The sequence below is a fragment of the Brachyhypopomus gauderio genome, unplaced genomic scaffold (genome assembly GCF_052324685.1).
Source record: "Brachyhypopomus gauderio isolate BG-103 unplaced genomic scaffold, BGAUD_0.2 sc43, whole genome shotgun sequence".
Taxonomy (NCBI): domain Eukaryota; kingdom Metazoa; phylum Chordata; class Actinopteri; order Gymnotiformes; family Hypopomidae; genus Brachyhypopomus; species Brachyhypopomus gauderio.
In genome coordinates, this window is record NW_027506869.1 from 566,426 (window position 1) to 593,438 (window position 27,013).

Here is a 27,013-nt window from a genome sequence, read left to right on the forward strand (position 1 = left end):
GATTGGTCACTCATACTCGGGTGACGAGACGTTGGTCAGTCTTCTCACTGAAAAGACGAATTATTTACAAAACGAAAGTAACGGTAGCGCGCGGCGCAAATCCGATTGTAACGGAGTAAAAGTCGCGTTTTTCTCAGCACATATTTACTCAAGTAAAAGTAAAAGTCGTTCATATTAAAACTACTCTTACAAGTAAATTTTTGTCCAAAAAGCTACTTGAGTAAATGTAACGGAGTAAATGTAATGCGTTCCTACCCACCTCTGATACACACACACATACATTCCCACCATACACTCACTGTCACACACCTTGTCTGGGAATGAAAGAACTGAATGGTTTAAAAAAAGCCATAAAAAAGCAAGAAAGGAACTCTTGTAGATCAACCGAGGAGTGAAAAAATAAACTAAAAGCATGAAATATGACGGTGACAAATGCAGACAGCTTCTAGAATACCCACACAGGTTTACATAATATCTACACCATAGTTCACTCTTCTAGAATACCCACACAGGTTTGCATAATACCTACACCATAGTTCACTCTTCTAGAATACCCACACAGGTTTGCATAATACATACACCATAGTTCACTCTTCTAGAATACCCACACAGGTTTGCATAATACCTACACCATAGTTCACTCTTCTAGAATACCCACACAGGTTTATATAATACCTACACCATAGTTCACTCTTCTAGAATACCCACACAGGTTTACATAATACCTACACCATAGTTCACTCTTCTAGAATACCCACACAGGTTTGCATAATACCTACACCATAGTTCACTCTTCTAGAATACCCACACAGGTTTGCATAATACCTACACCATAGTTCACTCTTCTAGAATACCCACACAGGTTTGCATAATACCTACACCATAGTTCACTCTTCTAGAATACCCACACAGGTTTATATAATACCTACACCATAGTTCACTCTTGGCTCTGTGTGAATGTCAGAGAAAATAAGTATGTATTGATGTATGTAAGGCTGGTGTGTAAGATCTTTGTATTTGTGTGTGACGAACCCCAGTCATTTCTGAGGGGGTGGGGGCTACCTCCTGAACGAGGTCTCCACAGTCTCTCTCCTCGTCATAATGACATGACAAGCAAAAGGTGGTCTTTGTCTCTCTCTCTCACACACACACACACACACACACACACACACACACACACACACACACACACACACACACACACACACAGACACACACAACCATTACAGACAGCTATAAAAATGATCCATATTTCATACCGTTATTCATATCCATACTTCATGTAACCCCCTCCCCACTTCAGACAGTGTGCAGTACACTATGTGTACCTCACATACATCTCTACATTTACACTGTTGTACCTCACGTACATCTCTACATTTACACTGTTGTACCTCACGTACATCTCTACATTTACACTGCTGTATCTCACATACATCTCTACATTTACACTGCTGTATCTCACATACATCTCTACATTTACACTGTTGTACCTCACGTACATCTCTACATTTACACTGCTGTATCTCACATACATCTCTACATTTACACTGTTGTACCTCATGTACATTTCTACATTTACACTGCTGTATCACACATACATCTCTACATTTACACTGCTGTATCACACATACATCTCTACATTTACACTGCTGTATCTCACATACATCTCTACATTTACACTGTTGTACCTCACGTACATCTCTACATTTACACTGCTGTATCTCACATACATCTCTACATTTACACTGTTGTACCTCACGTACATCTCTACATTTACACTGTTGTACCTCACATACATCTCTACATTTACACTGCTGTACCTCACGTACATCTCTACATTTACACTGCTGTATCACACATACATCTCTACATTTACACTGCTGTATCTCACATACATCTCTACATTTACACTGCTGTATCTCACATACATCTCTACATTTACACTGTTGTACCTCACGTACATCTCTACATTTACACTGCTGTATCTCACATACATCTCTACATTTACACTGCTGTATCACACATACATCTCTACATTTACACTGTTGTACCTCACGTACATCTCTACATTTACACTGCTGTATCTCACATACATCTCTACATTTACACTGCTGTATCTCACATACATCTCTACATTTACACTGCTGTATCTCACATACATCTCTACATTTACACTGCTGTATCTCACATACATCTCTACATTTACACTGTTGTACCTCACGTACATCTCTACATTTACACTGCTGTACCTCACGTACTTCTGTGGCAGATGAAGCATAACATCAAATATGGATTGGCTTAGCTGCTCGGATGTATGGATATCCAAATTAATTTCATATTGTTTACTTAGTAGTCAAATAAATATTTGTTTATTTGTATTTGTATTTAAATGTATTTGTATTGACATGTACTAGCATGGGTATGATGTGTTTGCAGCAACATACAACAGCACAGATTATCCTACATAAAGTAAGAAAGCAGACATCCTGGTTAGTAATTTAGTTATGTGTTAAAAGGTTTCTGTGATTAGACTTTAAATTAGAGTTAAAGTTTAATTTCTAATATAGAAAAAATAACTAGCATTAGCTGGTGCTTTTGACAGATATCTATCAGGTTGTGGACACAGTGAAAGCTTATTGATTTCAGTTGAAACACACAGGGATATAATTCACAGCATCCAAACAAGTCTAATACATAAAAGGAAAAAGTAATTTAGTTCTTTGTCCTCTCTGCTGTCCTAACATTTGGGCACCCATGATCAAAATATTTGTTAGTATGAAATGTTAAGTCAGTAGAAGATGAACTTATCTCCAAAATATATAAAATGAAAGATAAATCATTTTTGTCTACATTTTAGGTAAGATTTGTGTGCTGTTTTTGCTTTGTACAGTTTAAAAACATAAAGGAGCACCCTGCTAAAGCTTGGGTCCCCCAAGATGTTTGAGATCTCAGATCACTTTTACCAAGGTCTCAAATCTTCATCAGCTTGTTAGGTCAACGGCTCATTCATGATCATGTTTAGGAAAGGTCACGTTGTAAACATTCTTACTCCTCCAGCCTCGTCCACACAATCAGCACACCTTGGGCTCCTCTGAGCAGGAGCGCTTTGAACATTTGAGATGATTGGGGCCCACAAAGCAGGAGAAGGCTGGGAGAAGACTTCAGCGCTTTTTCAGGTAGCCAGTTCCTCAGTTCATAATTCAGAAATGGCGGGTAACAGCATTGATGGTGGTCAAGTTATGGACTGGAAGACCGAGAGCACTTTCCAGGAGAAATGCTTGTAGGATTGCTAGAAAGGCAAAACTCACATTAGACCACTGGTTCCCAAAGTGGGGGGCGCGCCCCCTAGGTGGGGCGCGGAGCTATTGCAGGGGGGGCGCGGAGCTTGAAAGTAAAACGTGCACATGTGTCAAAGGGATGCACCGATTCCGATATTAATATCTGAAAAAATTCTAGATCGGGTATCGGGGACAATGTGACCGATCCATAAAAACAGATCTATTCAGTCTAATTCTATGCTTGTATTGCTTGCTTTTCGGAGTTAGTTCAACCTAAGCCTGGTTTATACTCGACGCGCCGCGAGCGGCGCGAGGGTCCGCGCGGCGAAAATGACGTAATCGCTGTGGCTCCGCCCGTGCGCGAGGGCCTCGCGCCGCGACACCTCTCGAATTTTGTAACTTCGCGCGCGCGCCGCGCTTCAGCGCGATCGACAAAGTCATGTTTGCAGGGTTCATACACCTAAACAAGGTGGAATTAAAGCACTTGTACGGAACTTTCAAGGTCCATTTCAATATTTTATAGCACGATAAACATAATTAAGTTAAATATTAATACATATAGTCGAAATAATTCGCTTTTTATCACATTATTTAATGGTTGTTTATTTTCAAAACGCTCAATCTTAACGTCTTCACGTTCTCTCATGTTTCGTCCTGGAATTACAAGAGGCTAGTATTTGTTAACGTAATTTCAACATTTTAATGTACTTTAGCCTAAATTCCAGCACTTTTCAAACCTGAAACACAAAGCAACATCAAAATGCGTCAGGTAAATGTTCATTCCCCTTTTTTTGAGGGGTGTTTCTTTATACTACCACATATCGTTTCGGACAACATTGCAAAGCCATATTTATGTTTGATACCTAATGTATATATACGGTCTCTGGTCAGGTAAAAATGTTCTTTCCCCGGTTTTGCAGAGGTTTTTTATTCTCCACTGCCACCTATCGCCACCTATCGTTTCGGAGAACACTGCAGCGACGTTCGCGAAAGTATAAACGCCTACGCCTAAGATAGTTATACACGTCGGCACCAATGATGTGGGATTGAGACAGTCTGAGATCACCAAGGATAATGTTAAAGAGGTGTGCGAGTTAGCGGGGACGATGTCAGATGCCGTAATATGCTCTGGTCCCATTCCAGTTCGGCGTGGCGCTGAAACCTACAGCAGGTTATGGGCGTTACACCGCTGGATGTCTAAATGGTGCTCAGATAACAAAGTGGGCTATATAGATAATTGGACACGTTTTGAGGGCAGGCCTGGCCTTTTGAAGCGAGACGGCATTCACCCCTCTTGGGAGGGTGCTGCTCTCATTTCTCATAGCATATCTGCTAGGCTTAATAGTGGTAGTGTAGGTGTAGTTAATGGGGATTGACAAACCAGAGCCGAGGCCAGGCAGCAGACAAACAGGCTAATCCGACTGTCTGCGAGCTGCAAAGAGACGTCACCTAGGTCACACCAGATTGAAACTGTGTCTGTTCCTCGAGTACCAAAAAATAATTCTCGTAAAGTTAGTAGACAAAATTTAATCAATGTTAAATTCAACTATGCTCCCTCAGAGAGCAGTTTAAATCTGAAACTAGGACTACTAAATATTAGATCCCTGTCATCTAAAGCATTGCTTGTTAATGAAATGATTACCGATCATGATCTATGCATGCTTTGCTTGACGGAAATCTGGACCCGACCAGACGACTATATGGCCCTAAATGAAGCTTCTCCCTCTGGCTATAGATATGTCCATAACCCCCGTCCAAATGGTCGAGGAGGTGGGGTCGCTACAATATATGACTCTGATATAGGCATTTCTCAAAAATTTGGCTTCAAGTTTAATTCTTTTGAACACCTCATCCTCACTGTATCAAATGTTTCAAATTTAACAAGCAACAAAGTGCCACAGTCGTTTATGTTAATTACTATTTACCGCCCCCCTGGTTCATACTCTGAGTTCTTGCAGGAGTTTTCAGACTTCCTGTCTCATGTAGTGCTATCAGCCGATAAGGTGATTATAGTGGGTGATTTTAATATCCATTTTGAAAATCGGTGTGACTCTTTTAGCATTCATTTTCAAGCAATTCTTGATTCAATGGGTATCACTCAGAATGTGGTGGGTCCTACGCATAACTGTAGTCATACTTTAGACTTGGTCTTGTCATTTGGTATTGACATATCCAGTTTAGCAATTCTTCCTCAGAGTGAGGCTGTTTCTGACCACAGCCTCATAACATACGAGTTGTGTTTAACTGACTGTGTTCATCGGCCACCCCGCTATCAAATTAAACGAGCTATAACACCCAGCACCATAGCCGCGCTCACTGATATTTTACCGGGTCTGACAAACACTGATCCACTTGTAGCTCCGGAAGGACTAGAGCGTTTTACCGAGCACGTCGAGACTTCCCTTCGTACAGCTTTAGACAAAGTTGCACCACTACGATATAAGAGAGCCACGGAGAGAAGAATAGCGCCATGGTACAATGAGCACACGCGTAGCCTCAAACGAGCCGCGCGGATCCTGGAACGTAAATGGCGAAATATGAAGTTAGAAGTGTATAGACTATCATGGAAAAGCAGCCTTATTGAATATAAGCATGCCCTCCATATGGCAAAGTCCTTATACTTATCGGCCTTAATAGAAAAACATAAAAACAATTCAGGACTCCTTTTTAAAACTGTTTCCAGCCTTACGAGGAGTCATGAACAAAACAATTCTCTTATTCCACTAGAGTGTAGCAGTAACAATTTTATGAAATTCTTTAATGATAAGATTGATAAAATTAGGGAAAACATTAGTAGTGCTATCTCAGAGCCTGTCAACATGCCAATGCACCTTGACAGCTGTCTGGTCAGCTCTGATGCCCTGTTAGAGTCCTTCTCCCCAATTGGTCGTGAGGAGCTTATTTCACTGGTGAAATCTGCGAAACCCTCCACATGCATACTAGATGCTGTACCAACCCATCTACTTAAAGAATTACTGCACAGCAATGTAGAACCGTTGCTTACTATAATAAATTATTCTCTGAGCCTGGGCTACGTTCCCAGTTCATTTAAACTTGCAGTCATCAAGCCGCTAATTAAAAAACCTGGTCTTAACCCCCAAGAACTGTCCAACTATAGGCCAATATCTAATCTGTCATTCATATCCAAAATTTTAGAGAAAGTAGTTTCTTCACAACTCTCTTCCTTCTTACAGACAGAACATGTCTTAGAGTTATTTCAGTCTGGATTTAGAGCTCATCACAGCACTGAAACAGCACTAACTAAAGTACTGAATGATCTCTTAATATCCTCTGATAAAGGACACATTTCGTTTCTCATACTGCTAGACCTCAGTGCTGCTTTTGACACCATTGATCATAATATTCTACTTAATAGACTGGAGACACTCATTGGCATAAGAGGTCAAGCACTCTCCTGGTTCAGGTCCTACCTGACAGATCGTTACCAATTTGTGCTAGTAAATAACGAATGCTCTGAGCATTCTAAAGTAAAGTATGGTGTCCCACAAGGATCTGTACTGGGCCCCATATTATTCTCATTATATATGCTACCACTGGGCACTATCATTCGTAGGCATGGTATTAGCTTCCATTGCTACGCAGATGATACTCAGTTGTATATATCTTCTAATCCAGATGATACCACCACAACTCTCAAGATTGAGAACTGCGTCCAGGATATTAAAAACTGGATGGCGTCTAATTTTCTTAAACTAAATTCTGACAAGACTGAGGTACTGATTCTTGGGCCTAAAGCTGTTAGAAGCAATTGGGCTGATATTCCCCTTACCCTAGATGGTTTTTCAGTAACACCAAAATCTACTGCAAAAAGTTTAGGTGTCACTATTGATTCTGATCTTTCATTTGACACACATGTATGCAATGTCACTAAGGCTGCCTTTTTCCATTTACGTAATATTGCCAAGCTGAGACACTTACTCTCTTTAGCTGATGCAGAGAAGCTAGTTCATGCTTTCGTCTCGTCGAGATTGGACTACTGTAATAGTCTTCTAATTGGATGCTCTAAACAGTCCATAAAGAAGCTACAACTTGTACAAAATGCCGCAGCTAGAGTCCTAACCAAGGCTAGGAAATTCGATCATATTAGTCCCACTCTCGCTGCACTACACTGGCTGCCGATTAAATATCGCATTGAATTTAAAGTTCTCCTGTTAACCTATAAGGCGTTAAATGGTCTTGCCCCACAATATCTGAGTGAACTCATTGATTACTACAACCCATCTCGCCCTTTGCGCTCCCAAAATGCTGGATTTCTCGTAGTTCCAAAAATTAGTAAAACTACAGCCGGAGGCAGAGCTTTCTCTTTTAAAGCCCCTCAATTATGGAATAGCCTTCCAGCTCCAATCCGAGACTCTGACACAGTTCCAATCTTTAAATCTAGACTTAAGACTCACCTGTTTAGTCAAGCCTTCAGCTAAAATTCCCCTTGTAAGGTGTAGGGGCTTGGGGGCCCCCAGACATTGAGATTTCTGGTGATCTGAGATGTTGATGCTGTCATCCAGCTGTGTCTTGGCATCACTCTATTTGTGACTATGACTTGACTGGAAAGCAATGTCTCAGTGAGCCCTCATGCCTGTGGTCACCTCTGAACCTCTCCCTTTAGTTATGCTGCTATAGATTAGTCTGCCGGAGCCACATGCTGATCACTGGCACGTGAGCTACGTACATTTAAATCAACGGTGGTTTAAATTCATGTCCACTCAGTCTGTATTATCTATCTTCTTGCATGGCTCTACCCAAGACGATTGGATACAGGCACCTGCAGGCACCTGGGGGATGGTCTGGCTGCCGGTGGATGTGCTGATACCGGGGTTCACCTGGGGAGTAACACTGCAGTCGGAGCCTACAATACCAGCATCACTGCTCCGACACGGAATGGAAGCCTGGCATTCATCAACAGACATTTACAGTGACAATATCAAAACCCAGAACTTTCAATTCTACCTTTTACCTAGTCTGATTGTGTGAATTATGTGTGACTTGTGTATTTGTGTGTTAACGGGCCGCCCAATGGAGGATGGGTTCCCTTTTGAGTCTTGGTTCTCCTGAGGTTTCTTCCTATTCCTCACCATCATAGGGAGTTTTTCCTCGCCACTGTCGCCTTTGGCTTGCTCATTAGGGTTCTGGACCCATAGTATTGTTAACCTTGTAAACCCTGTAAAGCTGCTTTGCGACAACTTGAGTTGTTAAAAGCGCTATACAAATAAACTTTGATTGATTGATTGATACACCGCTCGCGCAGGGTCGCGCGAGGTGGGTGGAGTCGCGCGCTACGGTCGCTCGCGAAAGTATAAAGCCTGGTTTATTTAATATTTAATATTATTTAATAATATTTAATATTTAACTTAATTATGTTTATCGTGCTATAAAATATTGAAATGGACCTTGAAAGTTCCGTACAAGTGCTTTAATTCCACCTTGTTTAGGTGTATGAACCCTGCAAACATGACTTTGTCGATCGCGCTGAAGCGCGGCGCGCGCGCGAAGTTACAAAATTCGAGAGGTGCACGACCTCACGCCGCGACAGCGCGCGAGGCCCTCGCGCACGGGCGGAGCCACAGCGATTACGTCATTTTCGCCGCGCGGACCCTCGCGCCGCTCGCGGCGCGTCGAGTATAAACCAGGCTTAAACCAGGCTTAATACTCGCGCTGGTGGTATTCCACTTATTTGCTGGTTGACCAAAATAAACCTAGGCTCCAGCAATACTTCACTGTTCATACATGAACTGGTGAGTTGTCCAAAGCTAATTGAATGCGTTACTTACAGAAATAAAATAAAGAGCAGTGGTCTGACTCGGTCTACGGCAGAAAGCTAAAAAAACAATATTCCATACGCGCGCTCAACTCGCTCCCTTAAAGAGACAGTACACATATTTCTGGCCGTTACATGCTTTGTGCTCTGCGTGATGTCTGCGCTTGCAAACTAGCCGCATATGTATTGCTGTTTCTCTTATTTTATCTCCTTATTTATTTTAAATTATATTTAGAATTCTTGAACCATTTAAAAGGTTTCTTACAGTTTATTTTTTTCATGTTTGACCAAAGTTGTGAACCTATTGTTTTTGTAAGTTTTCAACACATCCCTAGTCAATATGGGGGGGGGGGGTGTAGGGGGGGCGCAAAAATATTCTCATCTACTAAAGGGGGGCACGGCAGAAAAAGTTTGGGAACCACTGCATTAGACTGCAAAAGACCTTCAGAAGGATTTAGCAGACTCTGGAGTGGTGGGATACATTGTTGTATTGGACAAATATGAGCTTCGTGGAAGAATCCCCAGAAGGGATATCTGGAGAAAAAAAGGATGTGGAATTTTATGAAAAGAACTTCTCTCCAACTGATAATACCAGAGGTGTATCGATCATGCTTTGGGCTTACATTGCAGTCAGAAACACAGGGAACATTCCACTGGTAAAAGGATTGAATAAATGGACTTGAATCACGGACTTGAATAAATACCAGCAAATCACACTGAAGAAAAAGCTGAAGATGAAAAGAAGTTGGTTATTATATCAAGATAACGATCCTAAACGCACCTTTCAAATCCATAACGGACTTCCTGAACAGGCGTGAGCTGAAGGTTTGGCCATGGCCCTCACAGTCCCTGACCTACACATAATGGGAAATCTGGGGATAGACTTCAAAAGAACAGAGCACGCAAGACAGCCCAGAACCTCCCAGAACCAGAAGCCTCACTGAAGAATCAACACAGAGGCTGAACACAGAGGTGTGGAGCTTATCTACAGAATGTGTTTACAAGCTCTGATGGGCATGTCACTAAGTACTGACTGTGCAGGACAAACTATTGCATCAGATCCTTGACTTCTTTTTTTTTGCTATTTTGAGACTGCAAGATAGAAATGAAAAAGTAATCTATCATGAAATATTAAAGAAGTGTAACATCTTTATGCCTTTTGAAAGTCAGTTCATCTTCTACTCACTTAACCATTCACTGTAACAGAAATTTTAACGAGGGCACCCAAACGTTTGCATCCCACTACATGTGGGTAATGGAAAAGGCTAGGAATGTTCCTGGAAAGCTAGGAATGTTCCTAGAAGGCCTTGGAAAATTAGTTCCTAAATGTGTAGGAAACCCTCTTGGGGTGTGGGGAGTTCACAGAAAAAGTCTAAAAGTAGGTGCAAGTACTGATTTTCCTGTAAGGTCAGTAGGTGTGAATACTGATAGTCCTGTAGGGTCAGCAGGTGTGATTACTGATAGTCCTGTAAGGTCAGTAGGTGTGAGTACTGATAGTCCTGTAAGGTCAGCAGGTGTGAGTACTGATAGTCCTGTAAGGTTAGTAGGTGTGAGTACTGGTAGTCCTGTAAGGTCAGTAGGTGTGAGTACTGATAGTCCTGTAAGGTCAGTAGGTATGAGTACTGATAGTCCTGTAAGGTCAGTATTGGCGCATTTCCACACGGGCCTGCTTGGTGCGGTACGGTTCGATTCGCGACGGTTTGTGAGTGTTTCCATTAGTACCAGGTACAAGTTTGCCGATACCTTCAGGTACTTTTTTCATACCTACTCGCTCGAGGTTCTAACCGTTCCAAAGCGGAAAACTTCTGTGACGTGGAGGAACAGCATGACACTGATTGGCCACCGAGTGTCGTCACAGGTTGCGTCACAGGAGAGCGACTCCTCCGCTATCGCCATCTCGTCCATTGTTGTACAGTGTTGTGGTCGCATACAAATGATGTCACGACACTACAACCCGTGCGCCAACAGCGACTCCACCCACATTGTGTTGGTCCACCATTGTAATGGAAACACAACGCGACCGTACCGTTCCGTTGCGAATCGAACCGTATCGAACCGTACCGCGCCAAGCAGGCCCATGTGGAAATGCGCCATAGGTGTGAGTACTGATAGTCCTGTAAGGTCAGTAGGTGTGAGTACTGATAGTCCTGTAAGGTCAGCAGGTGTGAGTACTGATAGTCCTGTAAGGTCAGTAGGTGTGAGTACTGATAGTCCTGTAAGGTCAGCAGGTGTGAGTACTGATACTCCTGTAAGGTCAGTAGGTGTGAGTACCGACAGTCCTGTAAGGTCAGTAGGTGTGAGTACTGATTGTCCTGTAAGGTCAGTAGGTGCAAGTACTGATAGTCCTATAAGGTCAGTAGGTGTGAGTACTGATAGTCCTATAAAGTCAGTAGGTGTGAGTACTGATAGTCCTATAAGGTCAGAATTGTTCATGTTGTGTAAAACAGAACTCTCCAGAGCATTATTATGATACATTAATGGACATTCAGAACAACAACAAAATACATATAATCAAAAAAATATATATTTTAATAAAGATTCAAAAAAACTGTTATACAGATTGCAGTTCATCATATATTCTTATACCCAGCCATAAATGGACATGTTTCTGGGATCCAATAACATCCAGTAACTACATATAAGAGAAATATACATATGTGGATGGATGTTGTTGTACCATTGTGATGCACCGACTCTGTTTATGAACATGTGCATGTCTGTGTTTTTATGCGTGTGTGTGTTTATATGCGTGTGTGTGTTTATATGCGTGTGTTTGATTTGGTGAACATCTTTGTGTTATGGCCAGCGCAAGTGCTGGATGAGTAGGTCTGCCAAAAAGGCTGTATTTGTTTTAGGGGTTTTGTGTGTGTGTGTGTGTGTGTGTGTGTGTATACTTTCATGTTTGAGCGTGTGTGTGGGTGTGTGTGCAGTCTCATCTTCATGGCTGTGTGTGTGTGTGTGTGTGTGTGTGTGTGTGTATACTTTCATGTTTGAGCGTGTGTGTGGGTGTGTGTGCAGTCTCATCTTCATGGCTGTGTGTGTGTGTGTGTGTGTGTGTGTGTGTGTGTGTGTGTGTGTGTGTGTGTGTGTATACTTTCATGTTTGAGCGTGTGTGTGGGTGTGTGTGCAGTCTCATCTTCATGGCTGTGTGTGTGTGTGTGTGTGTGTGTGTGTGTGTGTGTGTGTGTGTGTGTGTGTGATATTCATGGCCTGGGTGCCTGTGATGGTGTGGTCAGTGCATGCAGGCCTGCGTCTGGCTGCCATAGATAAAGGCTTTATTGGAGCTGGCCTTCTCCTGCCATAATGAGCCCAGGCTTTGCACACACACACACAAACACACACACACACACACACACACACACACACACACACACACACACACACACACACACAAATCTCTCTCCAGTGAGGTATAGACTGAAGGGTTATTTTGTGCAGGACGTGTGCGGGCCCACACAGCCTGCCTGCCTGAACACACTCCACTCCTCACAAATCAATACACCCCCTTCATCCGGAGGATCTGGGGGGCTTTGCTGGTACTGTGTGTGTGTGGGACACTGTGTGTGTGAGAGTGTGTCAGAATGTTTGAATGCAGCTGTGCGTAAGAGTGTGACGGAGCATGCAGGTGTGTGTGTGTGTGTGTGTGTGGAGTCTTGTCTGACAGCTGTTTGAGTGGAGCAGTGGGAATGATTTCACGATAAACATATAGCGAAGCAGTGTGTGTGTGACAGGTGTAGTGCTGACTAGATCTGTTCAGATAACTGATAGTCTTCATGGTGTGTGTGCGTGCGAGTGTGTGTGTGTGCTGTCTGTAGTGGAAGGTCCACCTGATGTAGGCTGCAGGACACATGGGTACGAGCTTTGCAGTGTTATTTGTTATTTGAGTGCCTGCTCCTGTCCAGTCGTGTCACTAGTGTAATCTCCTCGAGAGGACGTGCACCTGATAGAACCACCGACTGTCTGGGTGGAGTGTGAGAGTTGTAATGTTGACGAGGACCGTCCCCTCTGTTGACGAGGACCGTCCCCTCTGTTGAAGAGGACTGTCCCCTCTGCCTCACCGCTCTGTCCTTCACTCTTTCTCAGTAGTGTTGTTTCTGACTGTGAGTCAGGTGTCAGAACAGGGTCAGTACATTTGTATTATTGCTTTTATGGTCTGAATTTGGGTCAAATATGGGTCTGTGGGTGTGTGCTGGTGTGTGTGGGTGTGTGAAAGGGGGAGATTGTGCAGGCATGAAGCAGTCTGTCTGCTAGATGAGATGAGATCACACACGGCTCTCTCCGGTTACTGAATTATGCCAATGTTCTTATTTAAGTCATATTATCTTGCTGCTGTCAGATCTTATCTGGATCCCGTCATAAACACACTCATCACACACACAGACGCACACACAGAAACACACACACACACACACACACACACACACACAGAACACAGAAGCACCTCAGAGCCTGCAGGTTCACAGTTTCTTTTGGAAGGCCCGCATTTGAGCGCGTTTGAGCACGTTTGAGCGCATTTGAGCGCGTTTGAGCACGTTTGAGCGCGTTTGAGCGCATTTGAGCGCGTTTGAGCACATTTGAGCACGTTTGAGTGCCGTACACTCGGACGCTCTCGTCCCTTTCGTCACGCTGCCGCCTAGAACCAGAAAACAAGCGCTTCGTACGAGGACGGAAACTACTAAGTGTTTCTCCACCCACACTGTCGGAGGAGCAGACCCACACCTCCTCCCATCTGAAGCCGCAGGCGGTTGATGAAACGGCTGCGTCGAAGGCTGACGAAGATGATGACAACGACGATGATGAACCAAGTCGCTCTGTGGTTCAGCTGGCGTTGGGGAGGGGGGTAATATCTGGAGTGGGAGACTGTGAGAAGAAAATGGCTGTCAAAGAGTTGTTTTTTTTTTCCTTCCTCTTGTCCCCATGTGAGGAGTGAGAAAACAACAAAATGTCTGTTCTGCGCCCCAGAGAGAAGAACTGCTATCTGTCACCTCTGGGGGAAAAATGCACACACACACTAAAAAAAAAGCAAAAAAAAAAGATAGTAGAAAGTGAGACTTCCTACTTTGTACACTCTGCTTGTGTAGATGTGCTAAATCACTGCTGAGCCTCAAAGGTGCTGCTACGCTAAAAATAAGAGGAACATTTTAATCTGTCCATTACATTGAAAAGCAACAGGGCATTTGGAACGTGGCAAAAGTCTGCCCCCTAGTGTTTGCTGTGTAGGATCGCGCTGATTAAGGGATTTCTGTATGTTCTTTATCGTTTTTGCAGCCTTTGGTGTTAAAGGGTTTAATTATTACAAACTTAGAAACTAATTAGGAACTAATGTATGTAATGCAAACATTCCCCTTGTGTGGATGTGGTTTCTGGGTGCAGTTTGTGTTCTGTCGGGCCTGCATGGAGGAGTACCATGAGGGTGAATGCAGAAGTACTGCCCGGCCACCAGGAGGCGCCGCTCAGGTATGCCCACACACACACACACACACACACACACACACGAGCAGCACAGACAACACAGCCCCGCACTGGCCGATCACACGCATTCACAAACATCTAACGTAGTTTTGTCTCGGCCGTGTGCCGCCTTGTTCCCGCCCACCCCTGCAGGGGCGGGGCTACGTACTGGACGAGGGCGCGGCCATGTGTGCCCGCTGGGACCGGGCCTCTCTGGAGACCATAGAGGAGACCACGCGTCCCTGCCCCAAGTGCAGGGTCCCCGTGGAGAAGAATGGTGGGTGCACTGGTGGTGTCGCTTTAGAATAAGATCTTGCTGGTTACTTATCTTGTGTTGCCACTGTTCATTTAACCACCTTCAAGACCTAATAGATAAACATTACCGTTGGTCCGCATCAACACTGGAAATGACTAAATTCACTTTTCACAATTAAACAGGTCATTATCTTTTTATAGACTCTATTATAGGGCGTTCTTATAATTATGTTGTACCAGCACCCTAGACATAAACATTCTGAAAGTCGTAAATAAAATGACTTGGAATGGTTATGACCTAATTAATAACCATTAATGAGCATAAATATTTTTACACCATTACACCAGTCTGCACTGACTGCGTGTCTGCTCTGGCTGCGTGTGCTCTGACTGCGTGTCTGCTCTGACTGCGCGTCTGCTCTGACTGCGTGTCTGCTCTGACTGCGTGTGCTCTGACTGCGTGTGCTCTGACTGCCCATCTGCTCTGACTGCCCGTCTGTTCTGACTGCGTGTGCTCTGACTGCGTGTCTGCTCTGACTGCGTGTCTGCTCTGACTGCGTGTGCTCTGACTGCCCGTCTGCTCTGACTACCCGTCTGCTCTGACTGCCCGTCTGCTCTGACTGCGTGTCTGCTCTGACTGTTCGTCTGCTCTGACTGTTCGTCTGCTCTGACTGCCCGTCTGCTCTGACTGCGTGTGTCCTCTGGCTGCGTGTCTGCTCTGACTGCGTGTGCTCTGACTGTGTGTGCTCTGACTGCGTGTGCTCTGTCTGCGTGTCTGTTCTGACTGCGTGTCTGCTCTGACTGTGTGTGCTCTGACTGCATGTCTGCTTTGACTGTGTGTGCTATGACTGGATGTCTGCTCTGACTGGATGTCTGCTCTGACTGTGTGTGCTCTGACTGCATGTCTGCTCTGACTGTGTGTGCTCTGACTGCGTGTCTGCTCTGACTGTGTGTGCTCTGACTGCATGTCTGCTCTGACTGTGTGTGCTCTGACTGCGTGTCTGCTCTGACTGCGTGTGCTCTGACTGCATGTCTGCTCTGACTGCATGTGCTCTGACTGCATGTCTGCTCTGACTGCTTGTGCTCTGACTGCGTGTTTGCTCTGACTGCGTGTGCTCTGACTGCGTGTGCTCTGACTGTGTGTCTGCTCTGACTGCATGTCTGCTCTGACTGCGTGTGCTCTGACTGCATGTCTGCTCTGACTGCGTGTGCTCTGACTGCATGTGTCCTCTGACTGCATGTCTGCTCTGACTGTGTGTGCTCTGACTGCGTGTCTGCTCTGACTGCGTGTGCTCTGACTGCATGTCTGCTCTGACTGCATGTGCTCCGACTGCATGTCTGCTCTGACTGCTTGTGCTCTGACTGCGTGTCTGCTCTGACTGCGTGTTTGCTCTGACTGCGTGTGCTCTGACTGCGTGTCTGCTCTGACTGCGTGTGCTCTGACTGCATGTCTGCTCTGACTGCGTGTGCTCTGACTGCATGTCTGCTCTGACTGCATGTGCTCTGACTGCGTCTGCTATGACTGCATGTCTGCTCTGACTGCGTGTCTGCTCTGACTGCGTGTGCTCTGACTGCATGTCTGCTCTGACTGCATGTCTGCTCTGACTGCATGTGCTCTGACTGCGTGTGCTCTGACTGTGTGCTCTGACTGCATGTGCTCTGACTGCGTGTCTGCTCTGACTGCGTGTGCTCTGACTGCATGTCTGCTCTGACTGCGTGTGCTCTGACTGCATGTCTGCTCTGACTGCATGTGCTCTGACTGCGTCTGCTATGACTGCATGTCTGCTCTGACTGCGTGTCTGCTCTGACTGCGTGTCTGCTCTGACTGCGTGTGCTCTGACTGCGTGTGCTCTGACTACACGTCAGCTCTGTTAGTGTGGCCTGTGTTGACAGGGCTGGCCTGTTCCTCTGCTCTCTCCAGGTGGCTGTATGCACATGGTGTGTCCCCGGGCGCAGTGCAAGTTCGAGTGGTGCTGGCTATGTCGCATCGAGTGGAACCGGGAGTGTATGGGCAACCACTGGTTCGGCTGACACACACACACACACACACACACACACACACACACACACACACACATACTCGCATGCCCCCAAGGCACACTCAGACTCTGAGATGGGGAGAATGTGAGAGAAAACGAGGCACAATCCTCCAACGATTTCAGCATCCACAGAAATTCAGAGATCAGAGATGTCATCACTTCCATAAGACATGTCAGTGCTGTAATACTGTAAATGTTCCTGACATTGCTCGAATGAAACAAAGGGTACCGAGTGCAAAAGACGTGCAGTGTAACCCAGATGGTGGATATTGTGTTTCATGTAGGCCGATCGTTGTGTATCACAATTGCATTAAAAGTATTTCAGCGAAACCCCTCGAGAGTCACCTTTAAATTCTCTGCTGAGTCTGTCATCCTGACATGTCTGAGGTACTTCTTTTGTGTGTAGTGTACTACTATTTTGGATGCTTAATATTCTCAGCAGTATCTTCAGGATCTGCAGTCTCTCTCTCTCTCTCTCACTCCCTCTCTCTCTCTGTCTGTCTTTCTCTTCCTCTCTGCCTCCATCTCTTCATCATGGAACTCTTATGCACAAGTCTGCCCATTAAAACACTACCTACAGTCTATTTTGAATATTTGTGGAACTTTTTTTCATAGCGTGTATTTTTCCTGATATTCCTGATTAGCACTGTACTTCAAAATGAAAGACAGTTGGCAGAAATAGAACAGGATGCTCAGAGGGAATGATTGCGTTGATTATATGCCTCATTATCACATTATCTCCTAAGAGATAATCATTATAATCATTATATGTTATGTTTTGTCTGTTTATGACCCCCACACCTGAAAAAGGGTCAAAGCTATAATATTCATTTTGTTAGAACAGCTAGTCAGCAGTTCATGGTGTTTATTACACCCTTGAAGACACAGACATGGCTCTCTGAAGCTGGGTCAGAAGACTTGAAATGCACAAATATCTCATATGCAGTTCTACACCATGAACAGTTTGTGCTGGTCAAGTCACCGGCCTAAACACCCACAGGGCTTCTGTGTATCCGGGCCTTAAAGTCATTCATGTCATTCCCGTCACTCCGGACAGGAAGATCACACCCTGTTTGTCAAATATCACTCAGTCTTGGCTGTCACGTCTGACCTGGTGTTTCGGAGGGACACCAGTCAGTAATATTGTCACTCAGTGTCAGTAATATTGCCAGTCAAATATTAGTGAAACCGCTGAAGTGTGCGTGTGTGTGTGTGTGTGTGTGTGTGTGTGTGTGTGTGTGTGTGTGTTAATGCCGACGCCCGCTATTAGACCCGAGTTGCTCTGTTTATATGGTAATTAGATGAGCTTCAGGGATGACAGCAGCTGTAGATAAGACACCATAAACAGGTCTTCACTCTTTGACCTGTCTTAAGGAAGGTTTCCTCCCTCTGCTCCGGTAGACGAGGTCAGTGATGCGGTATGCTTGGTTACATCAGGATTTATGACTTAAAGGGAGTCCACTGTTGGGCAATGAGCACATGTGATGTGTTTATGACTGAGCAGTGGTTGGAACGCACTGAAAACACGAATACAGCGAAGGGACTGTTCTAAAGGTCGCATTTGCCACTGGGCTGCGCATACAGAAGAGACTTTAATGTGTTCGGAAGCAAACTTCACTTTTCCAGCCATCGCTTGGGGAAGGTACTGTACTGTTGTCAGGAGCTAAATGTGTCAAATTAACTGGATCAGGTTAGTATCCTGTGTTGGACTAAGGTTAGAATTTAACCATAGTTTCTGTCATTTTTTTAAGTTCAGCCATTAGTCCTGTAATCCTCTGTTGTGTGAAGAGTGTAACTCGGATGTCGGTGAACCAGTGAGGTTCTGAGAGACCAGGACCGCAGGACGGAATATGAGGAGAGTGAGTCACGTCAGCCCCGGCGGCCAAGATAACTCGGGCCTGGAGCTCACTGGTAGAGTATTTCACCAAGTAAGGACTAGAGATTTGAATATGTTTCACCTGTTACACATCATTTGTCTACAAGGACATCTTAAATCCTTCTATTTATTGTTAATGCCACTCGCTGGTTTACCGGTTATTGTGTGTGTGTTGGCAGACGGCACAACAGGTCGTGGGTCCCTCAGGAACGTCGGTCTCAGTGGTGCGGTCTGTTGCGCAGTGGGCTTCTTATGCCAGGGGCCGTTGGAAACGTGCAGCTCGTAAATGTGTGAGGAAGAAACCCTCAGGTACTACACACACACACACACACACACAAAAGCCTCATCAGAATCCTACAGTCAGTCATTACCCATAACATATGTTTCATTTTAATGAGGTGATAATTGCCTTTGTGTTCTGACCTGTGTTGATTGGAGCGTCTACGCTCACATCTAAAACAAAAGTGAACTTTAAAGACACTCCCTAGCCGTCCAGAAAACAGGCTGATTGTTTCACCTCCTCCCTTGTTGCGTTCAGGATGCTGAATGATAAACTGCTTGATCTCATTGGCAGGGGAGCCTGTGGGCAGCAAGTACAAAGGCCTCGCCTGGGACGAAGACGCCGTGGACGGAGACGCCGTGGACGGGCCTGACAAAGAACCGCAGCCGAACAGGCGGCTGCTGGACCACTTCCGAGTCTTGGACACCAGCAATGAGGACACGGACGAGGTAGAGAACAATATGCTCCTCGTATCTCCATGACAGCTGGAGAGAGCGCTCTGGAAGGCAGTGCGCCGGGAGATGTGTGCGCGGCACTCAGACGTATCGTTTGGGGCCTCCGCCACAGGTGGACTTGCAGTACCTGGACGGCGTCCTCGCCGAGGGAGCCGACCCAAATTCAGCCGACAAATACGGACAGACGGCGCTGCATGAGGTGAGCTGCTCAGCCTCTCACCGCCGTCTGACGTGCAAGGCAACCTGGGAAGTGTAGTTCTCCAAATTCTTTTTTGAGAAGATTGTACATTTGAGAAGATTGGCAAAGCAGCGTGTTGTTTGGTAGATCTCTCGGGCCTGGAACGTGGATGTGATGCGGTTCTTTCTGGAGAGAGGCGCAGACGTCCTGAGGGCCGATGCTTTTGGGGTCACTGCCCTACACGTGGCAGCAGCCTTGGACTATGAAGAAATGATCCGGTTCCTTCTAGAAAAAGGAGGTCTGTGTGCATCTTCAAGTGGTGATTGCAGCAGGTAACATTACTGCCTCTCCATTGGGGGACTGGGGTTCAAATCACCATTCAGGCAAGTCCTCCAATAGCAGGCAATAACCAATGGACCAATAACAGTCCCTGGGGTGAGACTCCAAATGCTGCTTTCACCTATCTGTCCAACATGATTGAAACTGTAAGTCATTCCGGATAAGAGTGTCATGTCTCTTTGTGTTGTACACACAAGCTAAAAAAAACTAAAAATGTCTAGACACAGTATCTCTGTTGTTTCAGCTGACATTGAGGCACGCACATATAAAGACCTGCAAACACCATTACACTTTGCTGCTAAGAATGATGCAATTGGAGCGATTCGGATTCTGCTGCAGAGTGATGCAGACGTTGGTGCACATGACTACAAACACAGAACTGCGCTACAACTGGCTGCCAATTCGGGTAATGGTTTAATAAGGACAACGATAACCCCATCGGTGTCCATTGTGAGACCATGGTTATTTTCTTCGAGAGCGTGAGCAAGTGTGTGTGTGTGTGTGTTTTACAGAGCGCAGTGAAGCAGCACGCACACTCTTGGAGCTGGGGGCGGACGCTGGGCTGAAGGACTCTGATGGACAACTGTGCATCACTGTCATGATTGGCAAGATGACACCAGTGGTAAGGGGGCGGGGCATCAAATCCACAAAAGCTGCATTCTATCCTGTTTCGGCCTGTGCAATCCAGAGCTCGCTTGGTCTCTGCAGGCCTATCTGGCCCTCAATCAGTTCCACGTGAAAGACCAAATGACCCGGCAACAGTTCTACTACCTGCAGCTGTTGGAACCAGAGAGAGATTCACAAGGTACCGGCACTGGTCAGAACGCAAACACGAGAGACCCTGTCGTGCTGAATAGAAAATCACTGTAAACGTTTGTTCACTTTATAGGGCAAGCAGGCTGTGAGCCTATATCACCGGTACACCATCATCATCCTCACTTCATTCTGCTATTAATATTTGTTCTCATATACTTCAATCTGAAGCCATTTCTCGTGCCCTTGCCTGGTTAATTCTAATACATTGTCCTTCCCTTGAATAGCTGGGGCTTATTGTTCATCAAGGGAAACTGGATCTTATTATGCACCCTGTAGTGCTGAAGCTCATCGCAGTCAAATGGAACGTGTACGGCAGGTAAAACACCATTAAGGCTTATTAGACGAGCAGAAAACACATACACATTAATTAACGACAATTAGTCTTAATTCACATGGGAATTGCATTTCGTTTTCCAATAGACAGGGGGCCTGGATTCTCTTGCTGCTTAATTTTTTATTTATCATGTCCTGGACGATAGTGGCCATATCTGTGTCCATGTCCCAAGAGGAGGGTAGCCGGTATGTTTTGCCTCAGGTGAGTCAAATTTTAAGATTCGCAAATGAACCCAACACATTCACAAGTACTTTGACAGACACACACATGCACACACCCTTTCTCTCCATAGGACTGGTGGCGGGTGGTGGTGGTGGCGGTGGCATTAGGGCTGACTGTGTTGGAGGTGTACAGGGAGGTGATGGATGTTCTCCGCTCCGGCTGGAGGCTGAAGGCCTGGCAGCAGTGGAGTGAACGGAGACTGCGTGAAGATCTGACCTGCACACACCCCATGTGGCCTGAGGTAGTACCTCACCACCACGGAGCAACCGCACACTCCAATAACTCAGGCTGACATTATCATCGGAAATTATTTCCCGTAATGTTTTCGCTTTGTTGTAATTATCTAAAAGCCTTCTTAGTTTTTTTATATTTATAGAGCTTTTTGGGGGGTTATTTGATGAGTCATATTTTCAGTACATACAGATAAATGTAATGGTTGCTCCCAGTACAGTCCTGTTCTGTTTTGGTCTAAAGGAACGCCATTATTTAGAGGGGCAGATCAAGACCGTCCGGAATTTGAAAGGCAGCTACTCACAAGACCACTGGTAGAAACACGCAGTTCCTTCATTAAACAAAAGGGAGAATATAAACATTTGAGAGGTAAATTACCGAATGTAACTTGTGCAATTTATTCACTTTGCAGGAACGTGTTTGATTGGCTTGTGTACATATTGTTGATCGCGGTTTTGGGCCTCCATTTAGCCGACGTCTACCTGGTCTCGCATGCACTCCGAACGTACAGCCTTCGCCTCTTCGCTGTGACCATCATCTTCCTCTGGCTAAGGCTGATGAAGCATGTCCGAGCCTTCAGGTAAAAGGCTTCACTTCCATCAGTGAAGTCTTCATAGGAACACCTGATGATTGGCTGCAGTTACCATAGTTACACACACTGCAGACAGAAACCCTTAAGCATGTTAGTAATACCTGGCCAAGGTCATTGGCTGCTATGGTAACAGGTTCTTCTGGAGAGAGTCTGAAGAAGAAATAGTGACACCTATACCACCATGTATATTCTCTGAGGTTATACCCCGCACTACAGGTGGGTCCATCTTGGCGCCTCTGTAACCATGGTAACATCTGCTAGATGTCAAGGTAACCATGGAAACATAAGCATGAGAAGCTTGCGCACCATACAGTTAAAGTCCCCGCTTTGCAGCACAGTGTACAGTGTGTGTAACGACTGCTTTTTTCATCCGAGTACTTGAACCACTAATATATAGCATTAGCTCCACTACTGCTATGGCATGGATTAACAAATGTATGGTTTTCATTCATTCCTCAGGGTTATGGGTCCTTTCACTGTCATGCTGGGAAAGATAGTGGGTGATGTTCTGCGATTCCTCTTCTTATATGCAGAGATCTTCATCCCTTACGCCTGTGCATTCTGGATTATATTTGGAGGTGCGTGCAGCCGTGGCAGGAGGAACTCCTTTTAAAAGGAGTCAGGATCACAGTGTGTGTGGGCCGTATGAGCATGCTACCTGTAACGAGCCCTCTCTCTTGCTCGAAGGCTTAGCGGATGTTCCTAGCATGCAGACAGTTCCCCAGATGCTCTACAGCCTGTACCGGATCACCCTGGTGGACGACTACGAGTTCGATGCCATGGTGGCCGTGGACTCCACAATGGCGCATTTGCTCTGTGGTACTTTTCTGGCCCTGTCCGCCGTGTTGTGCGTCAACCTCATGATCGCCCTGCTGTCCGACACCTTTCAAAGGTAGGGGCGAGAGAATGCCCAGCGGCTAGCAGGGACCAATGATCGCTGACCAGGGGTGAGTTTCCCAAAACGTTCTTAGCGCTAAGTACTTCGTAACCTCGTTTTGGGAAACTCACCCCAGTTTGTTTTATTTGAGCGCTCCAACAAAGCTGCTGTGCATCGATTTGGTAGAGTGTACGACAACGCGCTGGCCAATGCAGTGATGCAGCAGGCCACCATCATCCTGCAGGTGGAGGAGACCATGCCTCGCCTGCGACGGCTCTACGACAAACATTACATCCACTGTTTCTGTGCTCCGCTCGGAGAGTTTTACGACGGTGACATCACAACTGACCTAGATCAGCATGAAGAGATGAAGAAACTGACTGCAGAGATTAAGGTACTGTACGATGCTGTCAAATACGCCGATAACAAAAATGTTCCTAGTTGACCTTTTAGTTCCCCCTCTACAAAGTTCAGTGGTAGCCAATTACAAAGTGTGGGTCGAACTCTGTAGGATATTTTGGACGAGTTTTTGGACATCCAAAAGAAGACAAAGCCACCTAAGCATTCCCAAGCAGACAAGAGTGACATAATGCCTGGGTGAGTTTATTTTGATCTTGGTATTCCTAATAAATGTTTCAGTGTTTTACTTTGTAACACAATGCCATGCAGCCCCGTCCCCAGGACCACACTTCCCAGCAGCCCCGTCCCCAGTACCACATTTCCCAGCAGCCCCAGGACCACACTTCCCAGCAGCCCCGTCCCCAGTACCACATTTCCCAGCAGCCCCAGGACCACACTTCCCAGCAGCCCCGTCCCCAGTACCACATTTCCCAGCAGCCCCAGGACCACACTTCCCAGCAGCCCTAACTCTGAAGAACTCTCACTCAGTACTTTTTGTGAAGTATTTGTTACCGGTTCTGTCTTTTGTACTTTGATGTTTGTGTTTTGCATTGCCCCTTTTAATTAGTTTTCCTGCTTTTGCCTTTCTGGATTTCATGACTTCTTGCCTATTTTTCAACTTATGGATTTTTGCTTTGCAATTTGGCTCTGACTGTTCTCCCTCACTCATATCACTGTTTTATTAAAACCTGTCTCTAATCTGCAAGCGTCCTCTTTTGAGTCAGGACGTTCCACATAATGTCACATGGTATCATGGCATTTCTCCACCTGGTAATCACCATGCATTATTGGACAAATAACTCTCGAGAAAAGATTACATTAAAGCCTTGGGACCTGTTCATTTCAGGAGGACCGACTCCTCATTGGCCGTACAGGCAGACTGGCACAGCACGTTAGTCAGACTTGAGAAGGACCAGCAGCAGCAGGCTCAGGAGTTACGACACTTAAGGGAAGATGTGAAGAAGCTACAAGCATCACTGATTCAGCTGATTCAGTCAAAGGCTACAGAATGTGAGTGTCTTGTGATGCCTCACTAGTCTCGTCCTGAGAGAAGTCACTGGCAGTTCCTCAGTTTTTAGACTTGAACGATAGCATATTGAAATCACCTAAATTGATTGTGCTTATGTTTACAGTTGGTGATGGTCCTAATACATCTTCAGTGGTACTAAGACTGGACAAAGACAAAGCCTAAAATATAGAAAACAGAGCTGTGCAGTAACTATACAGCACAAATGTTTTAAATCATGTAAATATAAATCACAAATGTTTTATGGTTAAATGTTGATTTTGTTCACTCATTTCTACCTTAATAGAAAAATGTAGATGGCTTGCTGATTATGTACAATTACCTGGTGACAGGCCTCTTGTGTTTTGGATACAGGATTGCTGGTTTCACTGGTTTGACTTGACTTTTCTAGTTAGATTCTAACATACTAACCAGTACTGATAAGTGTTATACCCTTGACCAGTCTGAAATTTGATCTGGTGTGTTTCTTTACTACCCAGAGATCAAACATTGTATTATGATTTAATCAATAAAAATGTTTAAATGAGTTTAATGTAACGTTTGGTGAACTGTTGTGAACTTCTAAATTACTTTTGCATCACCGTCACTAACGAGGTAAGGTAAGAACAAGGTAGGCCTATTTATTTTTTCTTTCTCCTCAGCTGGAAAAGTTTAGCTCTGTCCATTTTTTCGGAAGTTGACTGAGCGGCTGGTTTCCGCTTCCCTCGCTTATGCGTACCAGTGAAGTAAACATGGCGGCGGCTGAAACCGATCGCGAACTCCCGTCCGCTCTGTGCAGCGAGTTCCTGAATTTCTCTGCCAAGGACACCGCTGCGGTAGGCGACAGTTTTGTGGAATGCGTCCTAAATAGTTTAACTCGTGTGAGATTTATTAAAGAAGGACATTGGTTTTCGTTCCGGGGTGATTTTTCGTTTTTTCTTTCCCCTCAGGTTGTTTTCCTCAGGAGCTCGAATAGCCATTGCTGCGCCCTAGCTAACGCCGAGATGCTAGCACAAGCTAGCTGCTTAGATAACGCCTCGACTGGCTAGCCTGCTATCTACATGGGTAGCTGTCCATCCAGCTAGCCTAGCCTAGTTTTTAGATGGGCTCGGGTGCAGCAACACTAACTTACATCAACTAATAGCATAGCAGGAGATGTGGGTCTGACTGAAATATTACAGACATGTTACATACTCAAATGTTGAGGTTTATTGAAGCACTGTCCTGGATTCTGAGCTTTATTTGGCCAATCTGCCGTTACATGGCTAGCTTTCAGTTATTAGTTAGCCAGCTAGGGTTAGCCAGCTAACCGTGAGGGTGTTTTTGTCAGCAGAGGGAACTGGCGAATGATAAACAACATTGCTCGCTTTTGTTCTTCGTTTAGCTCGGTTAGCTGCGGCTGGCTAGCTCTGCTTAACCTAAATGTAGAAGCTGGTGATTTATTACTAAACTGGTAACCTGGTGTTGGGTTATAACCTATTTTTAACTAACCGAGCTGTTTATCTGTATTTCGAGCGCAGGGTCTCCGCATTAGCTCGGTCGTGTGGGTGCAGCTACAACCTTCTGTCATGTTTAAAACCCCTTTACGGGCAATAAAACTGGATGACAAGTTCCTGAGGAGAGCTCACCTAACCAGGCTGGGTGTTCAGGTCCTGGAGGAATGGTACCGACCCAGATAACTAGATAGCTAGCAGCATTTAGCGTATAAGTACTATAGTACAAGTTAGCTTCGCCTCTGAAGTGTAAAAAACCATCAGCTGCGTTATCAGCCTAGAATAGAGACTGAAATGAATTGAAAAATATAGATTTTATTAGTTGCATGAATGGTTTATAAAGCAAAGTATAACGGGGAAAAATAAAAAATAACAGAGACTGTGCCTATTAGAACAATCAGCATTTAACATGTAGGTCTAATTCAGGTTGGAAGGTTATAAAGTTTGCACATGTAATCCCTTACAATTAATGCCTTTTCCACAGAAATATAATACAGTAGCATTGTGTGTTCCCTCAGAAATGAGCAATGCACTTGTCATATAGCTCATTTACTGGACAAGTACAGAGTCTGATGCTGGCTATTCTATATGACTTCTTGGATACTAAACAATTACATTATAAGCAAACTGTACATGGACACAATTTGATACTGTCTTCGGAGCACTGCTGTTGGGATGGTTTTTTAATTGGCCTGTAATGAACAAATTCATCTGTCCCATTGATTATGTAGTCAAGAAAGAAGCCTTGTGTGGTCAAAATCTGACCGTGGGTCCACCAGATTGAGCCCACCACTCTTTCTAATAGTGTTTTCTGAACAGTCTCCATTTGTATCGGCTGTGTTTGTGTTCTCTGTTTGCTGCTATATACGTAGACGTTTCACATAAGAGTCCCAAGTATGCTAGTGAAGGACTAGCGCTACTATGCTAGTGAGTTGCTATAAAGCATGAAACACGCAACCGACTCTGGCAGGGTGAGGGACCTCTTTGAAGTTCTTGCTCACTGCCTTGCTCAGCATTTTACAGGGAGCAGTCTTTATGGGTAGGAAACTGAGAGCCTGCTCTGGAGATCTCCTGTTGCCCTATCTCGCACAAGGTTGCACACGTCAGAACCGTCTT

General features: G+C 45.1%; 3 protein-coding genes across 13 annotated transcripts in view; all 3 read left to right on the plus strand.

Moving 5' to 3' along the window:
• The window catches only part of prkn (parkin RBR E3 ubiquitin protein ligase), a 71,588-nt gene extending 54,205 nt beyond the window's left edge, over positions 1-17,383 (plus strand). The window contains exons 10-12 of one of the 4 annotated variants that reach the window (XM_076985645.1): positions 14,428-14,511; positions 14,659-14,782; positions 16,682-17,383. In XM_076985645.1, the coding sequence (XP_076841760.1) occupies positions 14,428-14,511; positions 14,659-14,782; positions 16,682-16,791 (318 nt within the window). In that variant the 3' untranslated portion in view covers positions 16,792-17,383. Of the gene's footprint in view, positions 1-3,060; positions 3,180-8,043; positions 9,399-14,427; positions 14,512-14,658; positions 14,783-16,681 lie in introns of those variants that run through there. The other 3 variants (XR_013123078.1, XR_013123077.1, XM_076985646.1) reach the window with 3 other exon arrangements.
• Positions 17,384-17,520: 137 nt separating this feature from the next.
• LOC143485931 (uncharacterized) lies at positions 17,521-24,962 on the plus strand. 4 transcript variants are annotated; one of them, XM_076985644.1, is made up of 21 exons: positions 17,521-18,727; positions 18,855-18,984; positions 19,250-19,404; positions 19,523-19,609; positions 19,736-19,886; positions 20,172-20,333; positions 20,440-20,549; positions 20,636-20,732; positions 20,817-20,845; positions 20,968-21,059; positions 21,164-21,278; positions 21,370-21,540; positions 21,774-21,844; positions 21,943-22,110; positions 22,339-22,391; positions 22,656-22,700; positions 22,810-23,014; positions 23,186-23,393; positions 23,511-23,596; positions 24,246-24,409; positions 24,532-24,962. In XM_076985644.1, exons 1-21 carry the CDS (start codon positions 18,650-18,652, stop codon positions 24,588-24,590), a joined length of 2,436 nt encoding a protein of 811 aa, XP_076841759.1. In that variant the 5' UTR covers positions 17,521-18,649; the 3' UTR covers positions 24,591-24,962. The 4 variants fall into 4 exon arrangements, 3 of the variants coding, with proteins under 3 accessions (XP_076841759.1, XP_076841758.1, XP_076841757.1); XM_076985643.1 differs by lacking the exon at positions 22,339-22,391 and having other exon boundaries at positions 17,521-18,489; positions 18,588-18,727; positions 22,582-22,700; XM_076985642.1 differs by lacking the exon at positions 22,339-22,391 and having other exon boundaries at positions 22,582-22,700.
• A 126-nt stretch (positions 24,963-25,088) lies between these two features.
• The window catches only part of ubr2 (ubiquitin protein ligase E3 component n-recognin 2), a 34,156-nt gene continuing 32,231 nt past the window's right edge, over positions 25,089-27,013 (plus strand). For all 5 annotated transcript variants that reach the window (XM_076985637.1, XM_076985640.1, XM_076985636.1 and 2 more), the window contains exon 1: positions 25,089-25,240. In XM_076985637.1, the coding sequence (XP_076841752.1) occupies positions 25,136-25,240 (105 nt within the window). In that variant the 5' untranslated portion in view covers positions 25,089-25,135. The remainder of the gene's footprint in view (positions 25,241-27,013) is intronic.

Excerpts from the sequence above, each read along its gene's own strand:
- LOC143485931 (XM_076985642.1), top strand. The coding sequence starts at position 18,650 with ATGAGGAGAGTGAGTCACGTCAGCCCCGGCGGCCAAGATAACTCGGGC. Across the intron at positions 20,733-20,816 it reads ACCAGAGAGAGATTCACAAG|GGCAAGCAGGCTGTGAGCCT; the intron begins GTACCGGCACTG and ends TTCACTTTATAG. Across the intron at positions 23,394-23,510 it reads AACTGACTGCAGAGATTAAG|GATATTTTGGACGAGTTTTT; the intron begins GTACTGTACGAT and ends CGAACTCTGTAG.